This window comes from Canis lupus, chromosome X (assembly GCF_048164855.1).
Source record: "Canis lupus baileyi chromosome X, mCanLup2.hap1, whole genome shotgun sequence".
Taxonomy (NCBI): domain Eukaryota; kingdom Metazoa; phylum Chordata; class Mammalia; order Carnivora; family Canidae; genus Canis; species Canis lupus.
The window spans coordinates 40,821,240-40,841,462 of record NC_132876.1 but is presented as its reverse complement, the minus strand read 5'-3'; the positions used below and the strand labels follow the sequence as shown (position 1 = coordinate 40,841,462).

General features: G+C 40.0%; 1 protein-coding gene across 18 annotated transcripts in view; it reads left to right on the top strand.

The window, feature by feature from the left end:
* TMEM164 (transmembrane protein 164) overlaps nucleotides 1-20,223 on the top strand; it is a 199,714-nt gene that overhangs the window by 87,442 nt on the left and 92,049 nt on the right. For 16 of the 18 annotated variants that reach the window (XR_012026548.1, XR_012026549.1, XM_072817265.1 and 13 more), the window contains one exon: nucleotides 14,937-14,986. Coding sequence is in view for 12 of the 18 variants with exons in the window: in XM_072817261.1 (XP_072673362.1) it covers nucleotides 14,937-14,986 (50 nt within the window). In the remaining 6 variants the exon portion in view is untranslated. Of the gene's footprint in view, nucleotides 1-10,446; nucleotides 10,513-14,936; nucleotides 14,987-20,223 lie in introns of those variants that run through there. The other 2 variants (XM_072817264.1, XM_072817267.1) reach the window with 1 other exon arrangement.

Here is a 20,223-nt window from a genome sequence, read left to right as displayed (position 1 = left end):
TCTGAAAGGAAGAGAGAAGTGCAGTTGTGGCTTTGATGGGATTATCCTCTGGCAGTATCTTCAGCCTTTGGAGAGTCCTGCATCACTGCTTGCAGTTTAGACATGGTAGTCCTTCCTCCTGTGGGAGGACTACTGAACTTCATTCTTTCAGGAAATCATTTTTTTTGTCAGCCTACTATATGCAGGTTGAAGAATGGGGAAAGATTTGCATAGGAGGGAGCAGTTGAACTGGGTTTTATGAAAGACACAGGAAATAAACATGGGAAAATAGATTGTGAGGACAGAGTTACAGGGGAAAGGGAAGTGCAAGAGGGAAGGCAGATGGGAAACTGAATGGTGGGGTATATGGCTAATGGCAAATAATTCATTTTGCTTCCATAGAAAGACATGTGAAGAAGTGTGTGTGTGTGTGTGGGGGGGGGGGGGTTGTCATATGATGATGGTGGGGGAGGAGACTTGGAAGCCAAATTAAGTAGTTTGGACTTTGTTAAACAAGTATTAAGGAGCCATCCAAAAAATTTTTTTAATAGTTTATTGAGATAGAATTCTCTTACTGTACCATTCACCCATTTAAAGTGTTCAGTCTGTGGTCTTTAGTGTATTCACAGGTATGTATGGCTGTCACTACAATTTCGAACATTTGCATCACCTGAAAAAGAAGTTCCATATCATTTAGCCATCTCACCCTTATCTTTTCTTCCCCACCTCCCTGCTCTATAGAGGACATTCTATAGAATTTGCCTGTTCTGGACATTTCCAAGTGGTGGAGTCAGATAATGTATGGTCCTTCATGGACTGGTTTCTTTCACTTAGTATATGTTTAAGGTTCATCGCTGTTGTTGCCTGGATCAGTACTTCACCCTATCTATGTATCTATGTATGTATGTATGTATGTATCTATCTATCTATCTATCTATCTATCTATCTATCTATATCTATGACATTTTATTTCTTTGAGAGAAAGAGCACAAGCAGGGGGAGCAGCAGGCAGAGGGAGAGGGAGAAGCAGGCTCCCCACTGAGCAGGGAGCATGACATACGGCTCAATCCCAGGACCCCAGGATCATGACCTGAGCTGAGGGCAGATGCTTCACTGATGGAACCACACAGAAGCCCCTACTTCACTCCTTTTAATGGTTCAGTAATATTCCATTGAGAGGATATACCATATTTTGTTTATCCATTCACTCACTGATGAGTGAGTTAGTTCTACCTTCTGGCTGTTATAAATAAGGCTGCTGTGAACATTCATGTATAAGTTTTTATGGGAATGTTTCTCTTGGACATATACATAGGAAAGGAATTGCTGGGTCATATGACAATTATGTATAGCCTTTTGAGGAACGGCCAGACTATTTTGTCACACTGTGGTGCCATTTTACATCCCTACCAGCAGTATACAGGGATACCTCAGAGGTACCGTGGGTTTCATTCCAGACCACTGCAGTGAGGCAAATATCACCATAAAGTGAGTTAAATGAATTTGTTGGTTTCCCCATACATATAAAAGTTATGTTTACACTATGTCATGGTCTGCTAAGTGTGCAGTACCATTATGTCTAAAAATACAATGTACATACCTTAATAAAAAAATATTTTATTGCTAAAAATGCTAACCATCTGAGCTTCTAGTGAGTTGTAATCCTGCTGGTAGAGGGTCTTGCCTCAGTGTTGATGGCTGCTGACTGATCAGGGTGGTGGTTTTAAGTCCTGTTGCTTTCATTTTGACATGCTTCAAGCATCTTTAGCCAGGAGTTGTTACATCTCAAGAAACTACTTTCTTGGCTTACCCATAAGAAGCAATTCCTCAGCCATTCAAATCCGATGATGAGATGGCAGCAGCTCAGTCCCATCTTTAGACTCTACTTCTGATTCTCGTTCTCTTGCGTTTTTCCTTGTACCTGCACTTCCTTCCTCCACAGAAGTTTTGACCCCCTCAAAGTCTTCCATAAGGGTTGGGATCAACTTTTCCCAAGCTCCCATTAATGTTATTTTGACCCGTGAATCATGAATGTTCTTAATGGTGTCTGTGAAGGTGAATCCTTTCCAGAAGGTTTTCAATTCACTTTGCCCAGATCCATCAGAGAAATCACTATCTATGGCAGCTATATAGCCTTAGGAGAGACTGGAAATTCAAAATGACTCCTTGATCCACGGGCCACAGAATGGATGTTGTGTTAGCAGGCATGAAAACAGCATTAATTGTGTGTGCTTCCGTCAGAGCTCTTGGGTGGCCAGGTGCATTGTCAGCAGGAATATTTCGAAAGGAATCCTTTTTTTTCCTTCTGAGCAGTATGTCTCAACAGTAGGCTTAAAATATTCAGCAAACCATGTTGTGAACAGATGTGCTGTCATCCAGACAAGATTCCATCAAAATCCTAGAGAAGAACACAGGCAACACCCTTTTTGAACTTGGCCACAGTAACTTCTTGCAAGATACATCCATGAAGGCAAGAGAAACAAAAGCAAAAATGAACTATTGGGACTTCATCAAGATAAGAAGCTTTTGCACAGCAAAAGATACAGTCAACAAAACTAAAAGACAACCTACAGAATGGGAGAAGATATTTGCAAATGACCTCTCAGATAAAGGGCTGGTATCCAAGATCTATAAAGAACTTATTAAACTCAACAGCAAAGAAACAATCCAATCATGAAATGGGCAAAAGACATGAACAGAAATCTCACAGAGGAAGACATAGACATGGCCAACATGCACATAAGAAAATGCTCTGCATCACTTGCCATCAGGGAAATACAAATCAAAACCACAATGAGATACCACCTCACACCAGTGAGAATGGGGCAAATTAACAAGGCAGGAAACCACAAATGTTGGAGAGGATGTGGAGAAAGGGGAACCCTCCTGCACTGTTGGTGGGAATGTGAACTGGTGTAGCCACTCTGGAAAACTGTGTGGAGGTTCCTCAAATAGTTAAAAATAGATCTGCCCTACGACCCAGCAATTGCACTGCTGGGGATTTACCCCAAAGATACAGATGCAATGAAACGCCGGGACACCTGCCCCCTAATGTTTATAGCAGCAATGTTTCCAATAGCCAACCTGTGGAAGGAACCTCGGTGCCATCGAAAGATGAATGGATAAAGAAGATGTGGTTTATGTATACAATGGAATATTACTCAGCCATTAGAAACAACAAATACCCACCATTTGCTTCGACGTGGATGGAACTGGAGGGTATTATGCTGAGTGAAGTAAGTCAGTCGGAGAAGGACAAACATCTTATGGTCTCATTCATTTGGGGAATATAAAGGATAGTGAAAGGGAATGAAGGGGAAGGGAGAAAAGATGAGTGGGAAATATCAGAAAGGGAGACAGAACATGAGAGACTCCTAACTCTGGGAAATGAACTAGGCGTGGTGGAAGGGGAGGTGGGCGGGGGGTGGAGGTGACTGGGTGACGGGCACTGAGGGGGGCACTTGATGGGATGAGCACTGGGTGTTATTCTATATGTTGGCAAATTGAACAATAAAAAATTTATAAAGAATAAATAAATAGGGATCCCTGGGTGGCGCAGCGGTTTAGCGCCTGCCTTTGGCCCAGGGCGTGATCCTGGAGACCCGGGATCGAATCCCATGTCGGGCTCCCGGTGCCTGGAGCCTGCTTCTCCCTCTGCCTGTGTCTCTGCCTCTCTCTCTCTCTCTCTCTGTGACTATCATAAATAAATAAAAAAAAATTAAAAAAAAAAAAAAAAAAAAAAAAAGAATAAATAAATAAATATCCTTAAAAAAATTCACGGTCTTATGCAGGCACAGTTTGTGGCACTCAAAAAACAATACAGTAACTGCAAATATCACTGATCACAGATCACCTTAACAAATAATGAAAAAGTTTGAAATATTGCAAGAATTACTGAGATGTGACACAGAGATACAAAGTAAGTGAATACTTGGAAAAATGGCATGGTTAGACTTGTTCAATGTAAGTCTGCTGCTAACCTTCCATTTGTAAAAACTGCAGTATCTGCAAAGTGTAATAAAGCAAAGCATGATAAAATGAGTGCGCCTATATGAGGTTTCCAGTTTTTCCTCATCATCACAAACACTTCTGATTGTCCTTTTTTATCCTAGCCTTGCTTATGGGTGTGAAGTGGTATGTCCTTGTGAATTTGATTTTTCATTTCTCTAATGATTAATGATATTGAGCATCTTTTCATGAGCATATTGACCATTTGGATGTCCTCTTTGGAGAAGTGTCTACTCATATCTTGAGCCCACTTTTAATTGGGTGATTTGTAATTTTGTCGTTGAGTTTTAAGAGTCTTATGTATTCTGGATACTAGACCCTTGTCAGAGATAGGGTTTGCAAAAATTTTCTCTCATTCTTTGTGTTGTCTTTTTTTTCATAATAATGTCCTTTGAATCAAAAGATTTTCATGAAGTCCCATTTACCTGTTCTTTTGTTGCTTATGCTTTCAGTGTCACATCTAAGAATCTATTGCCAAATCTGGGACCATGAACATTTACTGTTTTTATTACTTTTAAGGATTTTATAGTTTTTTATATTTAGGTCTTTGACTGAATTTGAGTTAATTTTTGTATGTGGTTCTGAGGTAGAACCATACTTATGCATGTGGAAATCCACTTGTATTAGCACCATTTGTTGAAGAGACTATTTCCCCATTGAATGGTCTTGGCACCCTTGTTGAAAATCAGTTGTGTCTATTTTTGGACTTTGAACTCCATTTTGTTAGACTATGTCTATCCTTATGCCAGTACCACACTGCCTTTATTACTGCTTTGTAGTGACGTTTGAAATCAAGTAATGCGGGTCCTTTTACTTGTTCTTTTCAACTTGTCTTGGCTATTTGGAGTCTCTTAAAATTCTTTTTTTTTAGTCCCTTATAATTCAATAAGAATTTTAGAATTAGCTTGTCAGCTTCTACAAAGAAGTCAGCTGAGATTCTGATAGTGATTGTGTTGTATTGATCATCTGAAAATTTTAGTGAGGAATATAATATGATGAGGGCCCTATTTTAAGAGTAATTGAGAACCTGACAATAATTTATGAACTAGAATAAAGGAGGGGAGACACTGGAGACCTGGAGATCAGATAGGAAATTGCTATCATAGTTAAAGAAAATGATAGGGACCGAACTAGGAAAAGATAGGATAAATGTGAGATATATTGAAAAGGTTGAAGCATCAACATGACAGGACTTTGGGACTGACTACATGTGGGGGCTGAGAAGGAAGGGCCCCATCAAAGCGCCAAGGTTTAAAAATAGGCTGACTAGATGACATTACTGTTTTTTTACTTTTGTGTTAAAAAAATTTTTTTTTTGAGAGAGTGAGTGTGAAGGCGAGAGGGGCAGAGGGAGAGAGAAAATCTTAAGCAGGCTCTATGCTCAGTGCAGAGCCCGTTGTAGGGCTTGATCTCACAACCCTGAGATCATGACCTGAGCTAGAATCAAGAGTCGGATGCTTAACTGACTGAGCCACCCAGGCACCCCTAAAATTATTTTTGATTTACAGAAGATTTGTAAAGATGATACAGAAGCTTTCTGTTTACCCTTCACTCAGCTTCTCTAATGTGAACATCTTGCATGATCATGGTAAAATCATGAACACTGGGAAATTCTCATTGCTGCTATGAACTGAACTGTAGATTTTGTTTTGATTTCACCAGTTATTTTTCACAAATATCCCTTTACCGTTCCACAATCCAATCTAGGATCCCACATTATATTTAGTTGTTGTATCTTCTTAGTTTTTTCCATCCATGCCAGTTTGTCATTCTGTCGTTCATTACCTTGACAGTTTGAAGAGCACTGGTAAGTGACTTTGTAAAATGTCCCTAATTCAGATTTATCCAATTTTTTTTTTTGCTTGCTTAGATTTGGGCAGTTTGGACAAAAACAGCACAGAAGTGATGCTGTACCCTTCTTGTGCATCATATCAGGGGGTGCACAATGATATGTCTTTTTTTTTAAGATTTTATTCATTTATTCGTGAGAGACACAGAGACAGAGAGAGGCAGAGACACAGGCAGAGGGAGAAGCAGGCTCCACATGGGGAACCCAATGCGGGACTTGATCCCAGGTCCCCAGGATCAGGCCCCAGGCCAAAGGCGGCGCTAAACTGCTGAGCCACCTGGGCTGCCCCGATGATATGTCTTATACCTGGTGATGTTAACTGAGGCCTTTCAGGGCAATGTCAGATTTCTGCACTCTGAAGTTTCTAGTTTTCCTTAGTAATGAACAAGTAGCTTGCATGCAAAAATAATACTTGTATTACTAATCCGAGCAGCCGTCCACAGCTTCTGCCTGTAACAGTGATTACTACAGTGTTTGCCTCACATTGCTTTCCTGGTTCCCTCGTTCCATCTGCCTTTGTCAGTTGGAATCCTGTTTGAAGAGCTATCTTTTTTTTATATAAATTTATTTTTTATTGGTGTTCAATTTGCCAACATATAGAATAACACCCAGTGCTCATCCCATCAAGTGCCCCCCTCAGTGCCCATCACCCAGTCACCTCCACCCCCCGCCCACCTCCCCTTCCACCACGCCTAGTTCATTTCCCAGAGTTAGGCATCTCTCATGTTCTGTCTCCCTTTTTGATATTTCCCACTCATCTTTCCTCCCTTCCCCTTTATTCCCTTTCACCAGGCACTGAACTAAGTGCTTTAAGCCTTCAGTCCTTACCTCTACCCTATGAGGTAGTCCTGTGATAGTCCCCATTTCACAGATGAGGAAACTGAGTCTAGGGGAGTTTAGTATCTTATAGGCAGCTGGATGAGGGAAGCCAAATAATGTATCAGAAAAGTATTCTGCAAGCATGGAGTTAGAATGAGTGAAGTTAGATGAATTGGAAATTTAATACAAGCTGTTGCTGATGTAGCTCACAGTAGGGATGGATTTTCTATTGAGATCAGAATAATTATAGCTGTTAGGTATTGAGCTAGCTATGTGCTAGGCATTGCGCCAAGAGCTTTGCTTGCTTTATCGCATTTGATCCTCTCCCAAACCTTGTGAGACACAGATACTGTTTTTATCCCTATTTTAGAAATGGGAATTCCTCCAGTTTCTTGCCCAGGCTCACTGTGCTGGTGAGTGGCAGAGCCAGCCAGTGGATGGACCCAAGTTGGTTTTGACTCTGAAGCCCATAATCTGAACCACTTAAGCAATGCTACCTACCTGTCCTGCTTCCATCCTCTTAATAGGGAGGAATTTGCCAGTGGGACCAGAAAGCTTGGTGTTTATGAGCTTAGCTTCTCTGGCCTCTGGCTAGTGCTTGGGTATGGACACTACAAAATATGCCTCTCAATGACTCTCCTTATTCAATACTTCAGTGGTTGACCAACCCCATTTTTTTAAAGGTATAATTCAAGCAGGTTACAATCTGTAACATCTGGGAACCATTCAGGTTTTAATATGACCTTATAACCATTTTAATACATTATGTTGACTCCAAAACCCAACCCTTTATTGTATTTGTAGTTCCCTCTTGTAGAAATTCTTGAAAGAAGACTCTCTTTTTGTAAGTTCTTTACACTGACAAAAATGGTAATTTCTCAGAAAGAGGTAAGCAGAAGGAGTTAATGGAAAGACAGAGGGTGGGCATTTAACCAAAGGCTTCCTGGAGAAAATGATGCTTCATTTTGTATTTGAAGGGTAAATAGGGATCAGCTAGAAAATTTAAGGTGAGAAGGCCATTCTGGAAGAGTGAATCATATTAGCAGTAGAAATTGAAATTCTAAAAATAAAATTAGGAAAATAACAGGTGACTCTTCTATAATCCCAGGGTTGTGAGACATTTAAATCTGACATCAAAGACAGAAACCATAAAGGAAGTGACAAATATGTCTGATTACATAAAGATAAAAAACTTCTGTACATTAAAAAACTAACATAAGCAAAGCTACCACAGTGATGAACTGGGGAAAATATTTGCAAGAAATATCAAAGAAGCTGTATAAGTGTCACTAAAACATAATGGCTCTTAAAACTCAATTAGAAAATGAACATACTAGTTGTAAAATAGGCAAAAGCCACAGATGTTATATTCCCAAAGAAGGAATATGGCTGTCCGAAAAACATGTTGAAAAACAGTCAAACATTTCTGGGCATTTGAGACATGCCAATTAAAGAAATAAGTTGTATGTGTGTGTTATTGGTGAGGAAAATAATTTTCTTTCCACTTTTCTAGGTTCTTGGCTGAAACCTTCCCCTACCCGCTCACCCCTGTAATAAAAGACTGGTTAATAGGAGAGAAATGCAAATGGAGATTTAATAGCATGTATACCTTGTGCATGCCTGGGAGAGACCCAGGAAAATTGAGTAACTCCCTGAAATGGCCCAAGCCACCACTCAAATACCATCTGTAGCTTAGAGACAAAAGGAAGATGTTGTGTGGTAGGGGGTTATGTAGGGCCCAAGGCCAGTTATGAGAGAGGACCAGGAAAAGCATGGTAATTAAGGGTGGGGTCATTATGCAGGTTGAGGTCAGTGTCTTCTCCCTTGATAAGAGCTTCTAGAATTTGGGTCATCCTTCTTTTCCTGGTACAGAGGGAGACCATTCTTACAAAAGGAGATTTCCCTTATGAGTATAAATGTCTCCCACAAAAGGGTAAGTTCTACTCACTTTTCAGTGCTTCTTCCATGTCTGCTGTTGTGTGTGTGTGTGTGTTTTAAATAATTAGCCTAAAATAATCCTTATGCCAAAGAGACATATTTTGGGGTGGCAAATTCTGCTCCCCTTCCATGTTTTGCCTTTCAAACAGGTTGTAGCAGAAACACATTTTCATATGTTGCTGGTGGGAGTATAAATTCAAAGAAATTTTCTCAAAGGCAGTTTAGAATTATAGGTTAAAAGCCTTAAAATGTATTTTCCCTTTGAAGACCTAGAAATTCTCCTGTATAAATGTAGACTAAGGAAATAGTAAAGGATCTGAAAATTTAGACATAACAGCACCAGCACGTGTAGTAGGAGGAGGTTGGTTGAGTAAATTGTTGCATATCGGTATAATTGAACAAAATGTAGCTATTAGAAAAATGAGGTTGTAGAAGTGTGTTTATTGACATGGAATATGTTTGGGGTACAATTTGGCACAAAGCACCAGGCTTCCAGGCTGAAGAGGTAGACAGGATCCAGAGTGGAGAAAGCCTTGCCTGCAATGCTAAGGAGCTTGGGCTTTTTATGTAGATCCTGGCAAGTCTTGAAGGATTTTAAGTGGCAGATCAGAACAGTGTTTTAGGTAGATCTTTCTTCCAGTAGTGTACCTGGAGGTGTGAGACCAGTGAAGAGATTATCTCAGTGGTCCAGGGAGAGAGGATTCAGGTCCCAGGATATGATTGTTAGTGAATTGAGCCGAGGACAGTCTTTGGGCAGCCCATGGAATGGATCTTCTCTATGGTTGGTAATGGTTATAAGCACTCAAGAATCCCCAGATGGCTGTGTACCATCATAGGAGGTAGGACCAGGAGACTTAGAGCCAGAGGGCTGGGCATGCATGAGAAGATTGTGTACCAGGCCAAATACCACTCCCCTGGTCCTCTCTCATGGTTTCCCCTTTCACTTAGTTTTCCCACTCACTTCACTGATTTACCTGGCCAGTCCCTCATTTAGGATGGTCTTTGCGACTGGCCCTTCTTGCCAATTACATTGCCAGAGTACTGACACTTCCTCTTGTGAACAAAAATTAATCTTCCTTGGGTGTTATGAAAATTAATCTTCCTTAGGTGTTATGAAAATGGGGAGTTTATCAGATCTAATGTTGGGATGAAGCAGTTAATGGGAGGCTGGATCATGATGCCAGTGAACTTGGAGCTGATATAACTGTAGGAACAGGAACTAGGATGAGTGATGTTGGAGAGGTTGGTTGCGTGGGGAACCAGAGCAGTTCCGAGGTCGAGGATGAACTGGGACAGCTGCCTAGATTGTGTGCTTTGGAAAGAGCTGAATTTACAGATTTCCAGTGTTAAAGAACAAAATTCAACAGAGTAAATTTGAAGATCTAACTGGCTTTATTAAGAGATTCTTCAATCAGGCAGCAATCCCACCTAGCAAGGGGAGAGGAATTGTACAAAAATGGTTGGTTTTTATAGGAAGTAGAAGGGGAAGGGGCAAGGAAGTTATCAACAAAGGAAAAGAAAAAGAAAAAGGATTGTTTGGAGCAAGGTCACTTTCCCTTCTGGGGGAAGGGCGGAGGGTCTTATTAGGTAGATTACATAATCTTCCTTTGGGCAAAGGAGGACTTCCTTGGTGCTGACCAGAAAATTCCAGATTGACTGGCTTAAAATTCTATTGGGGGAGCTGAAACGGCAATTAAGTCTTGGTTTGTTATCTTTGGGGTGAGTGACTCCACCTCAGGCCTGTGGCTTTCTTTTTAACAGTGGGAAGGAGAACCTTGGAGTAGTATAGGGAGCTTTCCTGGGGAGTCTAAGGGGGTATGGTTTGAAACAGAACCTGTGCATTTTTTTTCCAGAAAAAGACCTCCATTTTTTAAGGATCCAAGGAGTATAAAATCCTCGCAGACCTGGTTCTGAATGAGGTGGGTTGGAGCCAAGATGAGCACAACTTCAGGGAAAGCGAGACTGTGCAGCCCATCTGTGTAAATATCATTTGCTGCCCAGTTAGGTTGTGTTTGGAGAAGCCTCACCTTGTAGTGACTGGATCGTGTGAACTGTGTGGTAGTACAGGTGTGAGGCCATTAGGGTGACTCTCTGTGTGCTGCTGGGTCAAGGGGCAGAGCTAGAGGCTAAAGAAGAGAAGCCACTATGAGGTGTGGACTGTGTCAGGTGTGAGGTAGACAGTGTTGTACTGGAAGTTAGGGAATCCTACCTTTTCCATTAGGTGCCTTCATCTGCAAAATAATAACAAAGCCCTGCCCAGCTACTAGATGACAGGAAAGTAGAAGTGCCTTGTAGCACACTGCTGCTCCCACCTATCCTTGCCCTTTGCTTCAGGTGTTAAACTGAAGATTTCAGCAGGAGTACAAAAGGGCCAACTTGGTGCTGGGATATGCTCAGATTCATTCCCCTCTTCCTACTGTCCTTGTTTGCACTTCCAAATATCCTTTCTTTCCACTCCATTTGCAACTGGATGGATAGTTAAGCTTTCCATCTGCTGGTCTAAGACACATTACCAAACTTTGGAGGCAGATGGCAGCCCAGCAAAGAAGAAAGCAGGGATATTCAGGCCAAGGCTGGGGGCCATCGGGCTTCTGAATTAAAACATTACTTTCACATGGTGAAATAATTTCACGTGGCTCCTCTGGTTAATGGTGATTATGGATGTGGCTCCAGCGTGCTAGGGCAGAGAGGTTCAAAGTCCTCAATCTTTGAAGTTGCTGAGGGAAGCCATGAGTTTACTGGACATGGAACAGGATGAATTTGGGGTCCTTCTTCTGATCTACTGATTTGGTATGTCTACATGGATCTGATCTAAAGGTTGCTCAAAGAAGATGACCTCTATCTTGGTGATGGGAATAGACAGGCTAGATGAGAAAGGCCAAAGTGCTGGTCAGAGTGACTTGGCCACATGAAATTGTTGGCAAACTCACTTAGGGTCAAAACTAGATTGATTAGCTGTGTCAAAAGACATTAGTGCCATCATTGGGTTGGGGCTGGAGGCTTCGCTACTTTAGGAGGTTTCTGGGCTTTTGCCATAAGGCTGTCATGAATCAGAGCCAGCCATATGGAGCAGTTTTCGGGAAATCTGTCTGCCCCAAGAATCTGCTCACCTCTTTTTGGCTGTGGGAAAAGTTGAAAGTTAACCGTGGGACCCAGTGTTGTATTTTTGCTTCTCTGTTTAGCATGTTAGCATGAAATGTGTTGGCTATTCCAGAATCTCAGGAAGGTGGCCGTCATGGCTCTTAGGTAACTCCAGAAGTATTGAGGACTTTCTGAGGTGGTTGGGGGCCCCTGTCTGTTCTCTGTATACCGTAGCTTGTGGGCCTGATGCTGGGTAACTGTGTGCAACCTCCAACTTGGTTCCTTGCTTAAGGTAAGTACCTTTTCCTGCTGGGTCAGCAGTATAGAATACCAGCTTTCTTTCTTTCTTGTACTGCTCCTGAGGGGTGGGGTAGGGAGTTGGGGATACATTAATGTTTGGATAATTTGAGATTCCAATTTGACAGTCCTTATCCCAAACCATTCAGGTCAGATATATTTCAGGAGTTGGAAAGTTTGGGATTTCAGAAAGGTAATACAGGCAGGGGTGGCTGTTTGGCTAAATCAGTAGAGCCCTCGACTCTCAATCTTGGGGTTATGAATTCAAGCCCTACATTGTGTGTAGAGCTTACTTAAACAAAAATCAGGAAGGCAATACAGTGAACCAGAAGTATTTTATATATACTCCTGATGGGGCCTGGGGTCACACTCCATAATCAAAAGATTATTATTTTTTTTAAGATTTTATTTTCGGGAGAGAGAGAGATTGAGAAAGAGAGTATGAGCAGGGGTAGGGGCAGGGGGAGAGGGAGATAGCTGAGTGAGGAGCCTGACACGGCGCTATCTCACAACCCTGAGATCATGACCTGAGCCCAAATCAAGAGTTAGAGCTCAACCAATGAGCCACCCAGGTGCCCCCAGAAGATATTATTTTTATGGATGCTATATGAATACTCAGCATAAATGGAATACAGAAGTACATAAACAGTCTCAGCTCAAGTCATACTTGCTACCAAATTGGCTTTGAAAAAAAATCCAACTTTCAGTTTTTAGAGCTTTATCGATTTGGTGATTGCCAATAAAGGATTATGGACCTGTAATTGTCATTGGTTTTGCATTTTTAATCAAATTGTTCCACAGGGGTAAAGGCTCATTCTTGGTGGATATTTCCTTGGCTGGGTTCTCTGATCAGGTATTTTGCGGGTAATGGACTCCTGGCCGCATTCTTTTCAAGACTCTTTCTCTTTTCCATTCCTCTTTCTCTTCTTGGTAGGGATTCAAGCAGGTGGCTTTCTTTGTAGTGATTCTCCTTATAGTATTCTTTATTTCTAAATGTAGATTTCAAGAGAACCAAAGAGCCAATTAGTAAAGAATATACACATGACAAAGCCAAACAAGTTTGTAATGCAGATAACCTATTTTAATAAGTGCTCACAACAAGATAAGGACACATATCAATGACTTTGTAAACTACACCATTAAATTACTGTAAAGGAAGGAACTCTACAAAACATGAGTTTCATTCTTTCATTAATACTTAGACCTGCTGACTGTCTCTGTAATAGTCTAGGCCAAGGTCACACATCATACCTAGCTGCTGGAAGTGGTTGAATCTTCTGGGGCATTTTGTTAGATATGCAGATTCCTGGAGTCCCAGACTTTTGGAGTCAGCATTCCTAATGGAGGAGCCCAGGAATTTGCATGTTCAACCAAGTGCTCTTCAGGGATTTCTTTGTGTCTCTTGAGAACCAGTGCTTTGATGAAGGTTATACTACAGATTCAGTTTTTCTATAACCTAGGTCTAGGTCAAACAAAGTAGCATAGAACTGATTTGTGTCTTAGAAGGATGAAGTTCTTGTTGTTTGGTTTGCCTCAGGGAGGAGAATGGAAGAGTAGAACTACCTGGTCATAGTTAGAAATAAGCTAATTAAACGTGGAGGAAGAAAAATATTTTTCCCTCTCCCAATCTAGGTTCCTGGCTGAGACCTTCACCCATTCCCCGCACCGCCCCCCCAAAGTAATAGAAGACTGATTAACAGGAGAAAAACAAATGGAAGTTTAACAGCATGTATACCTGGTGCATACCTGGGAAAGACCCAGGAAAATTGAGTAACTCCCTGAAATGGCCCAAGCCACCACTCAAATACCATCTGTAGCTTAGAAACAAAAGGAAGATGTTGGGTGGTAGGGGTTGTGTAGGGCCCAAGGCCAGTTATGAGAGGGGACCAGGAAAAGCATGGTAATTAAGGGTGGGGTCATTATACAGGCTGAGGTCAGTGTGTTCTCCATTGATAAGAGCTTCTAGAGTTTGAGTCATCTTTCTTTTCCTGGTACAGAGGGAGAACCATTCTTACAAATGGAGATTTCCCTTATGAATATAAACATCACCCACAAAAGGGTAATCTCTACTCACTTTTCAGTGCTTTTCCTATGTCAACTGTTTCTTAAAAAAATAGCCTAAAACAATCCTTATGCCAAAAAGATACATTTCAGAGTGGCAAATTCTGTTCCCCTTCAAAATCAAAGAGAGGTTTGGAGCCTGGGAGTGGCAATATTGGTAGGGTTGCCAGATAGAACATAGGAGGCCCAGTTAAATTTGAATTTCAGATAAACAATGAATAATGTTTTTATATAAGTATATCCTAAATATTGCATGGAACATACTTACACAAAAACATTATTCATTGTTTATCTGAAATTCAAATTTAACTGGGCCTCCTGTGTTTTTATTTGCTAAATCTGGCAGTGCTGGGTATTGATTAACCCACCTTCCCCTGTGGGAGGCAAACCAGATGGCATTTGTGTGCTTTGTCCCATTTATGGAATATATTTTTGTTTGTCTTGGGTTAAAAGCTTTTTGAGGCTGGCTACTATATCATACTGACGTGGAAGTGTTGAAAATTGAATCTTCTTCTAGAGGTTAAGAGGAAGTATTCTAGGAGAAAAAGGGCCTAAGAAAGGCTTTTCCCATCTTGCCACCAAACACTTCCCTCACTCACTATTTACCTCTCTCTCTCTCTCTCTCTCCTCTCTCTTTTCCCTCTCTCTCTCACACACACACACACACACAAACACACACACACAGATATGTCCATGCACCTAGACTCCTGTGCAAATAGAAACATGTTTGGAAAACCTCCTGATTGCCTTTTTAAGTTTTTGTATTGCATTTTTTGGGGGGTGTTAGAGTTGGTTATTTATTGTTACTGTTATCATTTTGCTTTTGTTATTGAAGTAACATTGTCTAGCTAACAATGGCCAGCATTTCTCCTAATAACCATACTTAATTCTTTTTTAATTGCAGATCTTTCTCCTGGCCTGCCCTCCATGTCCTAGAGCTATCGTCGTCTTCAAGTAAGGGAAAATTGGTTTTTGCTCTGTTACCATTGCTATTGAGAATGTTCTGTTTGATAACAAAGGCGAATGAGCCCATTGATGTGAACATCTTGTGCCTACACCACTTTGTCTCTGGAATTCCCAAGGAACAAAAGCCTATGCAGCCCAGTGAAACATGGGAATACTGTATGCAGTGAAACATGGGAATACTGTATGCAGAGTTTGGACTTTTGTCAAGCCCTGACAGGTCGTTTTTTTAGCAAGCGATTGTGATGGTGGTTTATGGCTAAGTCCTGCTCCCTTGGAAGGTTTCTGGCTTCCTGCACTTTCTCTTGAGAGCATGTGGGGGCCTCTCAAGAATCTTTACATTGTGGTCCAGCTGCAACACCCACCCCCCCTGCCCGCCCGCCCCAGGATATGGTTCTTTACTTTGAAGACCTTTGTTCTTCTGTTGCTGTGTTTTTTTCCCCTTCAAGTGCAAATTAAAGTGAGGGGAAGAAAATAACACCTTTACAAGTTCCGACTTTCTTAAAAATAGCAAGCATCAAATTCATTAAAGTGTACTGCAGGCAAATTGTGTTTATCTGAAGGCATATGTCCTTAAATGAAATTCTCAAGGGTCCCAGAACCCTCCTTTTAGCCATGAGTTGTGACCATCTTGCTAATCAGTCCTTTTATTGGAGTTGCTAATGAGAAGCTAAATTGCCCAAATTAATTTCGCCTCTTTCTCCCTTCCCTGGCCCTCATTTTCGGGCTGTTCCTGAGCAGTGAAGTGGCCACAGGCCAGAAGGAGGAGACAGGAAGTAAGGGGCCCAGCAGATCCTTGAGTAATTGAAGAGTAGTATAAATGGGTTTCTGATTTACTTAAGTCATTAAAGCCTTAGGTACGGGGAAATATACCCCATTTGCTGCTTTGAACAGCTCCTTGGAATAGCCACTTAGTCTCTTGCCTTAGGTGAGTAACTTTCTGCTGGATGAGGGCAAATGGATCCTGATTTCACATATCTTGTACTTGAAAAGCTCCTAAGTGGAAGGCTATTTAACTGTCTCCCTTCCCTTCATTTCCCAAAATGAGCTCTATTTTTCAGCGTAATGTTTTAAAGTAGCATTTATTGGTTTTATTTCATTATTATTAAAGTAACAACTCTCATTATAGAAAATACAGATACACATAAAAAAGAAGATAAACATCAGCCTTAATCTAACACCAAGAAATCATTTTGGTTGCTCCTTTTTCTTTTCTTTTCTTTTCTTTTCTTTTCTTTTCTTTTCTTTTCTTTTCTTTTTTTTTTTTTGAAGAGGCAGAGATCATATTTAGGATTCTTACTGTCTCTTTTCTAAATTTAATTCAATTTGTATATACGTGTAGGTGTATGAAAATACATAAACATGACTGCTAGATTTCTTTCTTTCTTTTTTTTATCCTTGTTTTGTTTGGCTCCTACCTCTGCCTTTCCACACCTGCAGATTACCAAAGCAGTACGTATCCTAACATATTTTTCTCCATGCTCATTAGATATACACACGCATAGGGGTTTTGGAATGTTTTACTGTTGTTCATTGATTGTTTTACAAAAATAGAATCTTATATACACAGTAATACATTTCGCTTTTTCACTCAACAGTACTTCACGAGGACCTATCAAAGTTTATTGGTGCACCTTATTCCTTTACAAAGCTGCAAAGTATTTCATGGATGCACAACTGATTTAGCCATTCTTCTCATTCATTTTTAAGATTTTATTTTTAAATAATGTCTCCACCCAACATGAGGCCCAAACCTATGACCCCGAGATCAAGACTCAAGTGTGCCCCACTGACTGGGCCACCAGGGATCCCTAGCCATTTTTCTATTCATAAATGTTTGTATACATTCTTTCCAGATTTCTGCCACTATGATCAATGCTGAAATCAACATCATTGTGCATATGCCCTTCACATACACACACAGAAATATTTACATATAAATATATTTATATTAATAGATATTTCCATATTGTTATACAAAAATGGGCTATTATGATTCACTTTTCCCTTTTGTATGTATGAGATTATTCTTTTTTTAAGATTTTATTTATTTATTCATGAGAGACACACAGAGAGAGAGGCAGAGGGACAGGCAGAGGGAGAAGCAGGCTCCATGCAGGGAGCCTGACGTGGGACTCAATCCCAGGTCCCCAGGATCACGCCCTGGGCTGAACGCGGCGCTAAACCCCTGAGCCGCCTGGGCTTCCCCTGTATGAGATTATTCTTTTCTTCATATCCACACCAGCATAAGGTTCTATGACTCTTAAAATTTTGACAACTTAATGGATGCATTTCCTTGGCTACTAATGAATTTCAGTATTGTCTCATAATGTTTTATCCAATTAAATTTGCTCTTTGAATTGTCTGTTCATACCATCCACCCATTTCTTATGGGTTGCTTAGATTTTTTTTTAAGACATCTTTGTATATATGCAGTTATTGGCCCTTTATCTATTGACATTATTATAGATATCTTTGCTAAATCTGTATGTGCTGACTTGGCTGACGGTGTATTTTTTTCATATTCAAATATGATTACTTTCTTATAGCTTCTGGATTCCCAATTTTAGTTAAGATGATTTTCTTAAAGATGGGCAACCACTTGTGCTAACATGATATATTACATAATCCCTAATTTTCCCCGTGAACTGAACTACCATTTTTGTCACCTATTAGACTTTTTATATATAAGAATCCATTCATGGATTCTGCATTCTGTTTCATCTTTTTTTTCTCTTTGTGCACTCAAATCATGTTGATTTGATTACACTAGATTAAAAATTTTTTCTTGGCTATTCATTGGCATTTTTTTCATACATGTCAATTGGAAGATCACTTTTATTTAACCCTCCCCACCAGCCCTGTTTGAATTCTAATTAGAATTGCATTAAATGTATATTTCAATTCTCTGAGAATTGATGTTTTAAAGTTATGTAGCTCTTTTAATCTAAGAAATGGTATTTTTTCCATCTGTTCAGATCCCATTTTATGCCTTTCTTGATACATTTATTCCTAAAGAAATAATAGCTTTTCTGTCCATTATGAATTGAATATCGTTCGCTTTTCCATTCCTAAGTGTTTCTTGTTAGAATAGAAAAAAGTTATTGATTTTAACAGTAGTCCTCATATCTATCCATCTTACCAGATTCTCTTATTAATTTTGGAAAATGTTACTTTCATTTTATTGCGTCTTTCTGATCTACAAGTTATTTTCTTCAGTTTTACTTTTGCTTGAAACCCAGAGTTAAATGAAAATGATGGGGGGGGGGGCCGCTGTGTCTAACCGATTTTAAATGGAGATGTTCTCTCTGTTTTTTTTTCCATATTTGCTGTTGGTGTTTGTTAAATAGCATATCACATGTAAATAGTTTCCACATTTACTTAGAGATATTTTCAAACAAAACAATTCCTACATTTTATCAAATTGCTTTTTCATGTCTGTTGAGTATGGCTTCTTCTTTTTCTTTTTTTGTCTGTTAAACTTTTTAACAGAGTGAGTTATGTTGATAAATTTTCTAGTGTCCAGCTACTCTTACATACTGATGTGAGTCCTGCTGGTCATGGTATATTATTTTGATACATTGCTGGATTCCATTGGTCAGTCCTTTATTTAGAATCCTTGCCTCAGAATTTATAGGTGAGATGGAGTCATTTTTTTTAGGATTCCTTTCATCAGGTATAAGGATTAAAATTGAATTGTACAGCACTTCTCTTTCTCTGGCCTGTTATAATTTAGTTACCCTTAGAAGTTTTGTGTTGTTGTTTTTTTTTTTTTTTTTACTTTTTTAATAATTATTTTTCCTTCCATTTCTTTTGTTGTTGTTTTAGAAATTATGTGTTTTTTTTTTTAAACGTCAGGTAAAACCCAGCAGTGAGGCCCATCTGGTCCTAGTGCCTTTTACAGTTGCTACCTCTCAATCACCTTTCCAGTGTCTTATCTGATAATTCATTTTCCAGATCTTTTGGGTCAATTTTGGTCATTTGTCTTTTACAGGGAAGTAACCCATTTCTTCTGAGTTTTCAAATTTGTTGTCATGAATTCAGTGGAGCACGTAATATAGCCTCTTGTTTTATCATTTGGAAAACTGTCTCCTCATTTGTAGTCATGCCTTTGTTCTTGGTTTAATCTTGTCCATTTTTGTGTTTCCATTGTTTATAGTCTAGTCAGATTAGGAAGAATCTATATTTGGGCATAGTTATAGATGGTAAATTGTTATACATGGTAAAAAGATGTGTATATGTTCAGTTACTTTTTGACTTCTTTAGCCATCATTTTCTATTCTACTTTATTTACTTAATACCATGTCCCCCCCCCATTTTATTACAAACTCATCACATCATTTTAAAATTAAACTTTCTGGGACACCTGGGTGGCTCAGCAGTTGAGCATCTGCCTTCAGCCCAGGGCGTGATCCTGGAGACCCAGGATCGAGTCCCACATCGGGCTCCCTGCATGGAGCCTACTTCTCCCTCTGCCTATGTCTCTGCCTGCCTCTCTCTCTGTGTCTCTCATAAATAAGTAAATAAAATCTTTAAAAAAATAATAAAATTAAACTTTCTATATTTTGCGATAATTAATATGAATATCATATCTGAGTACAGATGCAGTTGTAAGAAGAATACAGAGAGACCCTATGTACCCTTCATCTAGATTCCTCCACTAGTGATCTCTTGCAAAACTGTAGTACAATGTGACAACCAAGATATTGACGTTGGTATTGTCCTGATATAAACAGTTCCATCACCATGGGGGTCTTCCCTGTTGCCCTTTTATTTTTTTTAATTTTTAAAAAGATTTATTTATTTATTTATTTATTTATTTATTTATTTATTTATTTATTTTAAAAGATTTTATTTATTCATGAGAGACAGAGATAGAGAGAGAGGCAGAGACACAGAGGAGAAGCAGGCTCTATGCAGGAAGCCTGACGTGGGACTCGATCCCAGGGCTCCAGGATCATGCCCTAGGCCAAAGGCAGGCACCAAACCTCTGAGCCACCCAGGGATCCCCTATTTATTTATTTTAGAGAGAGAGAGACTGAGCACGAGCAGGAAGGACAGCGGGAGAGGGAGAGAGCATCTCCAGCCAACTCTGTGCTGAGTGTGGAGCCCCACATGGGGCTGGATCTCATGACTCTGAGATCACAACCTGTGCTGAAACCAAGAGTTAGATGCTTAGCCAACTTTCCACCCAGGCACCCCTTCTGTTGCTGTTTTATAGCCACACT